The sequence below is a fragment of the Polypterus senegalus genome, chromosome 11, assembly GCF_016835505.1.
Source record: "Polypterus senegalus isolate Bchr_013 chromosome 11, ASM1683550v1, whole genome shotgun sequence".
In the NCBI taxonomy this organism is placed as follows: Eukaryota; Metazoa; Chordata; class Cladistia; order Polypteriformes; family Polypteridae; genus Polypterus; species Polypterus senegalus.
In genome coordinates, this window is record NC_053164.1 from 166,434,288 (window position 1) to 166,445,979 (window position 11,692).

At 36.4% G+C, this 11,692-nt stretch overlaps 1 protein-coding gene across 3 annotated transcripts in view; it reads right to left on the reverse strand.

Annotated features, from left to right (window-relative positions):
- nup205 (nucleoporin 205) overlaps nt 1–11,692 on the reverse strand; it is a 197,001-nt gene that overhangs the window by 72,731 nt on the left and 112,578 nt on the right. For all 3 annotated transcript variants that reach the window (XM_039770061.1, XM_039770060.1, XM_039770058.1), the window contains exons 21-22: nt 8,781–8,951; nt 3,166–3,290 (exon numbers count right to left, since the gene is read on the reverse strand). In XM_039770061.1, coding sequence (XP_039625995.1) covers nt 3,166–3,290; nt 8,781–8,951 — 296 coding nt within the window. The remainder of the gene's footprint in view (nt 1–3,165; nt 3,291–8,780; nt 8,952–11,692) is intronic.

Sequence of the window (11,692 nt, forward strand, 5' to 3'; positions counted from 1 at the left end):
AATGTACTTAAGGGAAAAAGGCAAATAAATTGTTTATATTATAAAAAACATTTGAATATAAAGGTATTTTATAATCAGACTGTGAACAATGTGCTAGTTAGACAGAATCTGGAATATTGTATGAAGTACTGTACGAAAATAGACAAAACAGCACTAGAAGCTGTGTAGAGATGAACTGCGCCCTGGGACTGAAAGACACGTCCTACTCTAAAAGTAGTCTAAAAGAATTAGGCTAAGTCTCTAGGAGAAAAGTCTACGCAGAGACCTAACTCAGGGCTTCAAAATTCTCTAAGACACTGATAAAGCTGATCAAATTACAGAATCATTCATTGGAAGCAGAAACCATACATTTTAAATGGTATCGATATGAGATGTTGGGATAACACAACTACTATCTACCAAACTGAGCTTGACAGACTAAACAGTCTTGTGTCATTTGTGGAATGTATGTTGTTATTTTCTATTATTCAGCCTGCATGAATGTCATTTAAATTTTACTAGCTCTTTGCATCAGTTAACAGAAAATATGATCCCTCTTATCACAGAGAGCACTCTATTCTATCATACGTCCTACATACTGTCTCCCATTACAATCTTCATGAGGTGAGAAGGTGTAAAGGTCTATCTAAAAGGATGCATCTTTCAGATCAGTAAAATGGTTTATGTTTCAGCTTAACTTGAACTTACTTTACTTATTTTATTTGATATGTTACAACCAACTTGCACTGTGTGTGCCATTGAAACACTATTAAGCCCCTTAGGAAGGTTTGCCTGGGTATGTTCTTCAGAATCATTCCTACAGGCTCAAAATGTGGGTTTTATGCATTTCAAGGACAATTTTCATACCAGATGTATGATCAATAGAGATTATATTCAGGGGTGTCCAACTCCAGTACTGGTGGGCCGCAGGTTTTCATTCTAACCATCTTCTTTATTAGTGAGCCGTTTTTGCTGCTGATTAACTTGATTTGCCTTAGTTTTAATTGATGTGACTCAGACCCCTTAGTTGTCCCTTTTACCTTATTGAGCAACCAAACATTAATGAGACACAAAACAAGCCGCAACATGATCAGCTAACCTAAAAAAATAAGAAAGGTGAAGGTCTCGGTCGTGTTGTTCTGCTCAGGTCATTAAAACATCTTGAAAGTGGTCTTAGAAAAAAACAGAAAATTAATCTGCTGGGGAAGAATGAGAGCAGCAACAAGTCATGATATTCAATAATGGCTTTAATTAACAGCGAGAATTGGCTTCTCATTAAGAAATTGAATGGAGTTTGACATTCCGATTTAGCTGGTCATCTGTTGGCTCATTTCTGTTTGGCTGCCATTTAATGAAGAAACAAATCAATTCAGAAGACTGAATCCTTAAAAACAGGGATATTAAAATGAAGGGAAAAGGAGTTAATTAGCAGTGAAAACTGCTTGCTGATTAGGAAAAGAATTAGAATGAAAACCTGCAGCCACTGCGTCCCACCAGGACCGGAGTTGGACACCCCTTGATTATATACTTTGCTGGTGTTCACTATGTTGTGAATGTCACATATGGATGTAGTACGGCAGCAATATTTGAACATCAAATGAGTGTTTAATTTAATTAGAGTGTCAAATGGAAAATAGTGTACATAAAGGTGGTACTGTCATTTCTGTGGTTGATATATTCTGATACTATCTTACAGAGGAACTTTGGTAATATTCAAAAGGCAGTACTGTCCTTAAAGAATAATGTAAATGGTGAGTAAAATATCAAAGTTTGATTTTCACTAGCACCTTTTGGAAGTTTGAATTATTTATAACACTAGCCATAGTTCTTTACATTATGATAATGTATGTACAGTTAAATGTCAGTAAAAACTTGCTGGAGATTGCTAAATAACATGCACTTAGGACATAGGTATATTGATGGGATCAACAAACACTACCTCCAGGAGTTTCATTAATTTCTGTATTTGGTCATAAAAATCATTTTCACTGAGAATGAGAGGAACCAGAAAAAGTTAAAGTACATGCTGGAAATAATGTGCTTAAAACACAGCTAAAGCTATATGCTCTAGATGGCGCAGTAGTAGTGCTTCTGCCTCAAAGTAAAGAGATCGTGGGTTTGGCTCTCAGGTCCTCCCTGCGTGGAAGAATTTAGAGTAGTAAGAAAAGCGCAATATAAATGTAACAAACTATTATTATTATTAATGCTTGCAAAGAGGTCTATCTACAGCATTTTGGTAACTACTGCCCCCATGGGAAAGAGAAAGGTTTATTTCTGTCTGCTGAATGTGTAACTTTAATCTTGATTAGCTTTAAGCAAACTGAGATGAGTCTTGAGTTTGTGATATGCCAATTCTAGATGAAGCATTCTAAGAACACAATTTGCCTGAAGGAAGATTAAGAAACCTGACACCAGTCATTAAAGATTTCAAAGTAGATTTCAATAACCAGGTGTCTGAATCTAATTAAATTAGCATCATATTTATATTATACTTTCTTGTGGAGTTTCTTCTTATGCTTGACAGGTGTCAATTTGTATGGAGAAAGGGGGACAAATTACAGAGATGCCAGACAATGACTAAAATGTGGGCATAGTGTTTGGCTACAGGTATTCTAGCCAAACGTAGTATAACCAGTTCCTGCTTGATAACTTTTTTTTTCTTTTTATGGACATACTGGATTTGCTTTTGTAGAACTATCATAAGAAACATGTTCTCTCAGGCTTCCTTTATTATTAATAAACAGACCAAGAGCTAATAAGTCAATTTAAAACAAATTACACAAAGATTCAGAAACACAGGGAGGAATGGAAAAACTACACATAATAATCTGATTGAGCACAGTTATTTTTATGAAATTTAGTTTTTCATAGAATCATCATGGAAATTATGTTTAAAAGTCAAAAAAACTACATGACACTGACAGTGATTGTCCACTTGACCGTTTTGGCTTAGAAAAAACACCACTGAGGATAATTCTCACGCTGACAGAAATAAAAAGATGGTAAGAGAAGTAATATTTTGGCTGTGTGATGCACAAAGGGTGTGACTTTCATATGCTCTCCATAAAAAGCATACAGAAATATAATAAAGTTCACAATGAAATAATGTATAGAAACTGTACATTAATTTTACCGATATTATAAATCTGAAAAAAGGAAAAAACAAAAAATAAAAACATTACTAACCTGATAACAAAGTTCAGCCAGGTGGGGTGCTTCAAGAACTAGAAGAGGACTGTATCTTTTTTCTGTTCCTCTTTCTACTAAATTCAAAATTGCATGCAAGCAGCTTCGTGGACAGCCAAGAACTCCTATTCAAAATTAAAGCACATGTGTGACATTATAGTAAAAAATGCATTAAAACTACATTCAATGGTTTTACAGTATATTACAGATGGTAAAGTGTTATAGCTTCCAGCATAACAGTAAAGTATAGAAATTAATTCTATTTCTCTGAATCCTTAGTTAAGTGGCTTCCTGTAACTAATCTTTATACGTGGCAAAATTATTTAGGTGCTAATAATAATTTAGGATGTAAACAGGACCAACATCATTGTTCTTAACAATTACCATGAAATATATATTTTTTGCATACTTAAGACTGAAATGTTTTAAAAGATTTTATAATGCATTATTAATACTACTATGGTGCAAACACTATCAGGAATTGTTTCATTTTCCCGGTGACAACAATATCTACACTACATTATAAAACAGTATATAAATCTTATTTTTGATACTGAAAGTATACTGCTCAAAAGAATTAAAGGAACACTTTTTAATCAGAGTATAGCATAAAGTCAATGAAACTTATGGGATATTAATCTGGTCAGTTAAGTAGCAGAGGGGGTTGTTAATCAGTTTCAGCTGCTGTGGTGTTAATGAAATTAACAACAGATGCACTAGAGGGGCAACAAAGAGATGACCCCCAAAACAGGAATGGTTTAACAGGTGGAGGCCACTGACATTTTTCCCTCCCCATCTTTTCTGACTGTTTCTTCACTAGTTTTGTATTTGGCTACAGTCAGTGTCACTACTGGTAGCATGAGGCGATACCTGGACCCTACAGAGGTTGCACAGGTAGTCCAACTTCTCCAGGATGTCACATCAATACATGTCATTGCCAGAAGGTTTGCTGCGTCTCCCTGCACAGTCTCAAGGGCATGGAGGAGATTCTAGGAGACAAGCAGTTACTCTAGGAGAGCTGGAGAGGGCCATAGAAGGTCCATAACCCATCAGCAGGACCAGTATCTGCTCCTTTGGGCAAGGAGGAACAGGATGAGCATTTTCAGAGCCCTACAAAATGACCTCCAGCAGGCCACTGGCGTGAATGTCTCCGACCAAACAACCAGAAAGACTTCATGAGGGTGACCCAAGGGCCCCATGTCCTCTAATGGGCCCTGAGCTCACTGCCCAGCAGCATGCAGCTCGATTGGCATTCGCCATAGAATACCAGAATTGGCAGATGCACCACTGGTGCCCTGTGCTTTTTACAGATGAGAGCAGGTTCACCCTGAGCACGTGACAGAAGTGAAAGGGTCTGGAGAAGCCATGGAGAACATTATGCTGCCTGTAACATCATTCAGCATGAGTAGTTTGTTGGTGGGTTAATGATTGTCTTTGGAGGCATATCCATGGAGGGTCACACAGACCGCTACAGGCTTGACAAAGGCACCTTGGCTGCCATTAGGTATCAGGATGAAATCCTTGGACCCATTGTCAGACCCTATGCTGGTACAGTGGCTCCTGGTACACGACAATTCCTGGCCTCATGTGGTGAGAGTATGCAGGCAGTTCCTGGAGGATGAAGGAATTGATACCATTGACTGGCCACCACACTTTCCTGACCTAAATCCAATAGAACACCTCTGGGACATTATGTTTTGGTCCATCCAATGCCACCAGGTTGCACCTCAGACTGTCCAGGAGCTCAGTGATGCCCTGGTCCAGATCTGGGAGGAGATACCCCACAACACCATCTGTCATCTCATTAGAAGCATGCACCGATGTTGTCAGGCATGTATACAAGAACACAGGGGCCATACAAAATGCTGCGTACAATTTTGAGTTGCTGCAATTAAATTTTGGCAAAATAGACTAGCCTGCCACATAATTTTTTCACTCTGATTTTTGGGGCGTCTTTGAATTCAGGGCTCTGTAGGTTGATCATTTTCATTTCCATCAAATGACGTGGCATCCTTTCGTTCCTAACACATTACCCAGTCTATATCAGTATAGATATCCAGGAGGATTTCTTTTTCCCATTGAGATCTGATGTGTTTTCAAAGTGTTCCTTTAATTTTTTTGAGCAGTTTATATTGTTGGATGGACATGATTGTCAAATATTTACATATTATAAATTCAAAATTACAAAAACCCATAATCTGCTTTTTAAAACTACAGAATAAAAAAATTCCAAAAACAATCAACATAATAAAAACACTTTGTGGACATAATAGAGCATTGAAACAACAAATCTTTCAAATTACCATTACAATGCACTTTAATAAACAATCAAAAAACTTATAGAGAAATGTTTGAAATGCATGATATGTAATGACAAAAGATAACACATCTAAAAGAGAACACTAAAGGAGTAAGATAACAAAACTGCTCCACATATTAGATACAAGAAAATAAAGTTTTAAACAACTAAACAGAAAAGGCAAATCCTCACATATAATTTAAAAAAATTCACTTAAAGACTTTAATGAATTCTTAGAGATCCCTTTCACGCCTTATCAGAAAAATTTACTGTGATTCCCTCAGTCACACATTCCAAGTGAATTAACCAATTTCCCAGAATGACAACATGAAGATATTAAAAGACCAGTCCCAGGTAAAGGGTTAAGCAAATAAGTAAAACAGCTCTGTGACTATTGACAAGTGCTTTTTGTGTTTTTTGGGGGTAAACTAATACACTTTGGTAAACAGCAGTAAACAAGGAGCACATTCTGTTATTTCATATATTTATTAAACCAATTTCCAGCTGACAAGCACTGGGATAATAAGAAAAGACAGAGAACAGTGCATGTGACTGCTAAGTAAATGGAATGTATAATTATAATATTTTGAAACTACTGAAGTCCTGTTATGTAGCCAACATACACCACTTGCAGCATTTCCATAATATTGTACCTACACTCTGTAGACACAGAGAAGGTAGATAAATTGGCCTTTTTTTTTGAACATTTGATAAAAATGGGCTTTGGTCCTGTCCTGTCCTTACTAACATGGTTCAGACCCTCTAATCAAGTCCTTTTTCAGCTCTTCAAACAAATTTACCTACTCACTTTTCAGGATTTCAAGGAGCAAACCAAACCCACCCTCTCTCTCTCTCTCCCCACTTCATTTTTTTTCTCATTAAATTCTATTGTACTTGCACTCCACAGCTCAGATCAAATCATTCCCATATTGTTCTTAGATACTCTTAAAATGATTCATTTTATGTTTATATTTTTCTCAGTAATATACCTGCTTCTATGAAGCAATGGCTGGCTATAAGATTAACTGGTATAAATAAATTCTTTTCCCCAATGAACCTCTTTTGTCATCTTTTGGAGGGTGTCAATTTCCATTTGGTCCTCCCTCCCTTTTTTGCTTGAGACAAGACTGACAATTATTAAAATAAACTTGCTTCAAATAACTAATTTTGTCAGGTCAATGCCTACTTTTCCTCACCTTCCGAGGACTGATCTACTGTTAAGTTTCTTTTCATCATTCTTCAGAAATCATAACAATCCAAAAAACATTTCAGTCTCATCCGTGACAGGCTGAATATGGGTGTCTCTCCCCCTGACTTGGAATTATACCATCATGTCTTCACTTACAGGCAAACCTAGAACTTGATCAAAGCACCCCAAAAATACGGCCAAAACCCAACCCCACCACCTTTCAGTTTCTTTCCATTTTCTCTCCAATAAATTCTTTCTAAATGTTGGCCTCATTATTGCTTATACCTCTCAGATATGGAGAGTCGTTTTTGTTTCATAACTCTGCCATTAATGCTGGAGACCATCAAATCTCCTACTCCTTCCCACGGTCTAACTCAGACATTTATACTTTGAATTACTCCTCATTGTTTATAGTTCAAGCATCCTATCTCCTCCTTCTCCTACTTTTAATATCTCAGTTATATGTTCAGAAAATGTGATATCCCTCCTTCTTCCCCTCCTCACCTAATCCCTTATACTCATTTTCATTAACTCTCTCTCATTTAATTAGAAACCTGTTCCCGATTTCTACTCTTTCTTCTGCAGTGCTTGAAAATATCAAATATTGTTGCAAGAATTATAATTACCAGCATACACAATTTAACAATTTCAGCCCATATGATTCCATTCTCCACCTTTCTTACAATTGCCCTCCTGATGCTGTCCTCTTGCATTAGGTTGCCTAACCACTTTTCATAATCCATTTCCCAATCACAACAAGTCTTTCTCCTCCTCTTTCGTCTTTTTCAAACTTTTCACTTTCTCTCACCCATCAGTTATCTTTTATTTGATACCATTGCGGGTACATTGCTTTTAACCTTTAGTTATAGTTCTATAACCTTATAACCCTGTTCTCTGTCCTGGATCAACAACGCCTCCAACTTTACTACAGTATGAAAAATCAGGTTCAGGTTGTGCAGTTAGTCAAGGCTTAATTGGAGGTTGCTCCACGACATGATCCTTGGTACTTTCCATCTTTCTTTTTGCTTTGTGGGTGCATGAGCCAGTCTTGTCATTGACTGCATTATATAATGCTCTCTGCTTTTTATTGAATTAGGTGAGAGTTGCTGTTATTTGTTTTCATATATTAAAAAAAAGCATTTATTGTTCCATCATTATCAGATATACTCCATTAATAAAAATTAGATCACAAAAAATTTGTTAAATTAATTTTAGTCGGTATAGAAATAAGAGATGGACGATAAGTACTAGTCTTTAAATACAGAATTGTAAGTAATGGGTGAGAATGTTACCAGCTGCCATAAGGTCTTGTAACATTTTAACACTGTAGATTTTTTTTTACTTACTTACTTTTTTTAACATTACGTTTACTTAATCGACATATAGCTGAGGTGTTATCTTTGGTACCAGTTAGTTTTTTAAAAATATACATTACAACACTAACTAAAACCTGCTTTTTTAGACTTAAATATTTCATAAAATAAGGATGTGCTCGAAATATGGAGGATATAGAGAAGATAGTATGCACATTCAAATACAGTAAAATAGAATTGACTACTGCATTGTGTTATTCACAGCATATCAATATGCTCAGCATATTTGATTGGCAGTTTTCTATTAATTCAAAATGCAGATGCAAAAAACATTACAAGAACAAGGAACTATGGTCAAATAACTCTTGTTCTGAAACCTTTTCAATACTTCTAGTTAGAATTTGTCTAGACAAAGGCTTGTATAATGTAATTATTTAAAGAAACACGAAAACTAGTCTGTTCATGCTGGTGTACCTCAATGACACTGTACTATAATACTATCATATATAATTAGGAAACTAACACAATCTGAACAGCTGCACCAAGTTCAATTTTTATTGATTTTTGCAGAAAGTTAATAAAACTATCAATAATCATTTCAAAAACTAAGCAGGGATTGTGAAACAAGAAAAGAAAAATCACAGAAAACATCCATATCAAAATATAGTTTTATATTCGGAAATGCCTCATTTTAATGTTTGTCTTAAGAAATGTACATCAACTGAATGTGAAACAGGTTATTTAGAGATTACATAGACACTTGACATCATTTAAGCGATTCTAAATATAATATGCACCAAATATAGTGGAGTACCTGGATCTTGAAGGTTAGTAGTAGAGACTGGCTTTTTCAACTCATAACCAAGTAGGTACAGAGCCAAATTGGGTGGTTTAAGTTCTAGTGATGTTATAAGGAGATTGAGGATATGGATTTGTGTTTCATGACGAGTTCGAGCAATCTTTTTCTCTGGATCAGGCTCTGGATCTGGAAAATTAGTTTACATATATATTAGTTTCTAAATTTAACATCAATAGAAATAGCAATTAGGGTAGGAAGTGAACCATATTCTGCATTTTATCAGACAGAGAGACAGTCAAGCTTTTTCAGAAGAAGCTCAATAAATCTTATAAGAAACAACCACCAATCCCCTCAAAAACACACATGAATTACAAAAAAAGAAGAAAAAACCTAGCTAATGAAAAAAAAAAGCAGTCACAGTCAAGCATGTAGTTATGAACAAGTCCAGTAGCGTTTCTTGAAACACTTCTGTTGAATAATTCATTGACTAAAATTACTCTATGATAGTGTGACAAGGAGAGGGTGTATAGCATATTTCATAATAAGTATCAGTTTTGCCTTCATTCGCTTCTCCATTACTGCCTTCAGCAGGTTGATACTGTTTCCTGTAACTAAGAATGCCTTATTAACACTAGAATTACCACAGCCTGCGAGAAAACTCATAAATCCGGCCAACCTTAAATCCGTTTGCACCTCTCTGCCAGCGTCTTTTGTCCTGTAAATGTGCCGATTAAGACAAGCAGCAAACAGCCTGCTATTCCATCCCCCCACCGTCGCAGAACATTCACAAACTTCTCCCACCTCTTCCCTTGTTTGATTATCTGGGAGTGAACTGCTGGAGTTTTAGAGTGGAAATAATAGATCGTTATTTGGAACACATGCATTTCATCTGTGTAAACACATTGTTAAAACAAAAATTTTTTCATATTTTAGTAATAAATGTTATACAATGTAGGCATAAACTATAGAATGTGTGAAGCCTGAAGTCCAAAGATCAAATAAACACTTTCATGAAAGGTTCAAGGACGATACAACAGCTTCCGTGGCGTAGCGGTAGGATTTGCTGACTTGTAATCAAGAGTCCCCGGTTTGATCCTCACTGCCTCCTATACTTGCCGTTTCAGCAGTGAGCTGCTCTTATTATTAATATTATACAGTACACACATACATTTGGTTTGCATTTGTAACAGACCATGTACATTTATAGTACTGTACTTCTAAAAGTTACCTTTTTTGTTTTCTTACTTTACGATCACGATATATACTACCACCCTAGGGATCTGACGCTGTTAGTTTTTATTTGAAACTGGGAGTAATTGTAGATTTTTGGTGGTGTTTTGAGGCAATGGAACTGGACATTCTCTGATCTGGAAGGATAAAAGCTGACACACAAACGCTGGTGAATCTGCCTTCCTCGTATCTCACAGTCATTTTATTTTTGTTATTCAGTTTTATTGAGTGTTCCTATTTGAATTTGATGATTGCATATAGCGCTAAACTGACCTGATAAAAGGTCATAAAATGAATAAATCCAAATATCATACATACCTACGTCTGTTTTTTTTTTTTTTTGTTGACATCATAAACCATAAGGTGCATACTAATTCTGTGTGAGCAGGAACACTAAATAAAACTAAATAAAAAAAATAAAGTGATGGTGAGATACGAAGAAGGCAGATTTGCCAGCGTTAGTGTGTCAGCTTTTATCCTTCCAGATCAGAGAATGTCCAGTTTCATTGCCTCAAAACACCACTCACATCAACAGTTATTCCCAGTTTCAAATAACAACTAACAGCGTCAGACCCCTGGGCAGTAGTATGTATCGTGACTGAGAGAATAAAATTGGGGAAAAAAAAAAACGGTATCTTTTACAAGTACATTACTATAAATGTACATGGTCTGTTACAGACACAAACCAAATGTATGTGTGTACTGTATAATATTAACAATAAGAGAAGCTCACTACTGAAAACTGCAAATATAGGAGGCAGTGGGGATTGAACCGGGGAGTCTTGATTACAAGTCAGCAAATCCTACCGCTGCACCATGGAAGCTGTTGTATCGTCCTTGAACCTTTGGTGAAAGTGTTTATTTGATCTTTGGGCTAAAGGCTTCACACATTCTATAGTTTATGCCTACATTTTGTAACATTTATTACTAAAATATGAAAAAGTTTCTGTTTTAACAATGTGTTTACACAGATTACTGTAGAAACGGAACACACATGAAACACATTTGTTCCAAATAACGATCTATTATTTCCACTCTAAAACTCCAGTAGTTCACTCCCAGATAATCAAACAAGGCATGAGCTGGGAGAAGTTTGTGAACGTTCTGCGACGGTGTGGGGGGGGTGGAATAGCAGGCTGCTTGCTGCTTGTCTTAATCGGCACATTTACAGGACAAAAGACGCTGATGGAGGAGGGGTGCGAACGGATTTAAGGTGGGCCAGATTTACAAGTTTTCTCGTAGGCTCTGGTAGTTCTAGTGTTAATTAGCTTGTAGATTCAGTGGGATGTGATGTTACTGACTCGGCACACTACAGTGCAGAACACTGCATTGGCTATCACAAAGTGATAGAATATGTAGACTACTAATAGGATGTCACTACCAAGATTAAACTAATAGAGTCTCCCAAGGAGGGGGGAAAAAAAAAAAAAGAGTCTGTGCTGTCCTCCTATGTTTCTAGCCCAATCAGCTAGTCACTGATGTAGATTCCCAAACATCAAGAACAGTCTATCCATTAGTACAGAATCAGAGAATTTCCTCAAGTCACATGACCTAGTGTTATACATATACAGTAGTCCAAGATATACAAGGTGAACAGAAAAAAAGTGACAAGGCTGTCCCTTGTGGTGCTCCAGTGTTCCTCAAATCCACACCATCATTCAGCCTCTTTAACTGTGGTCTACCAGACACAGGGTTCA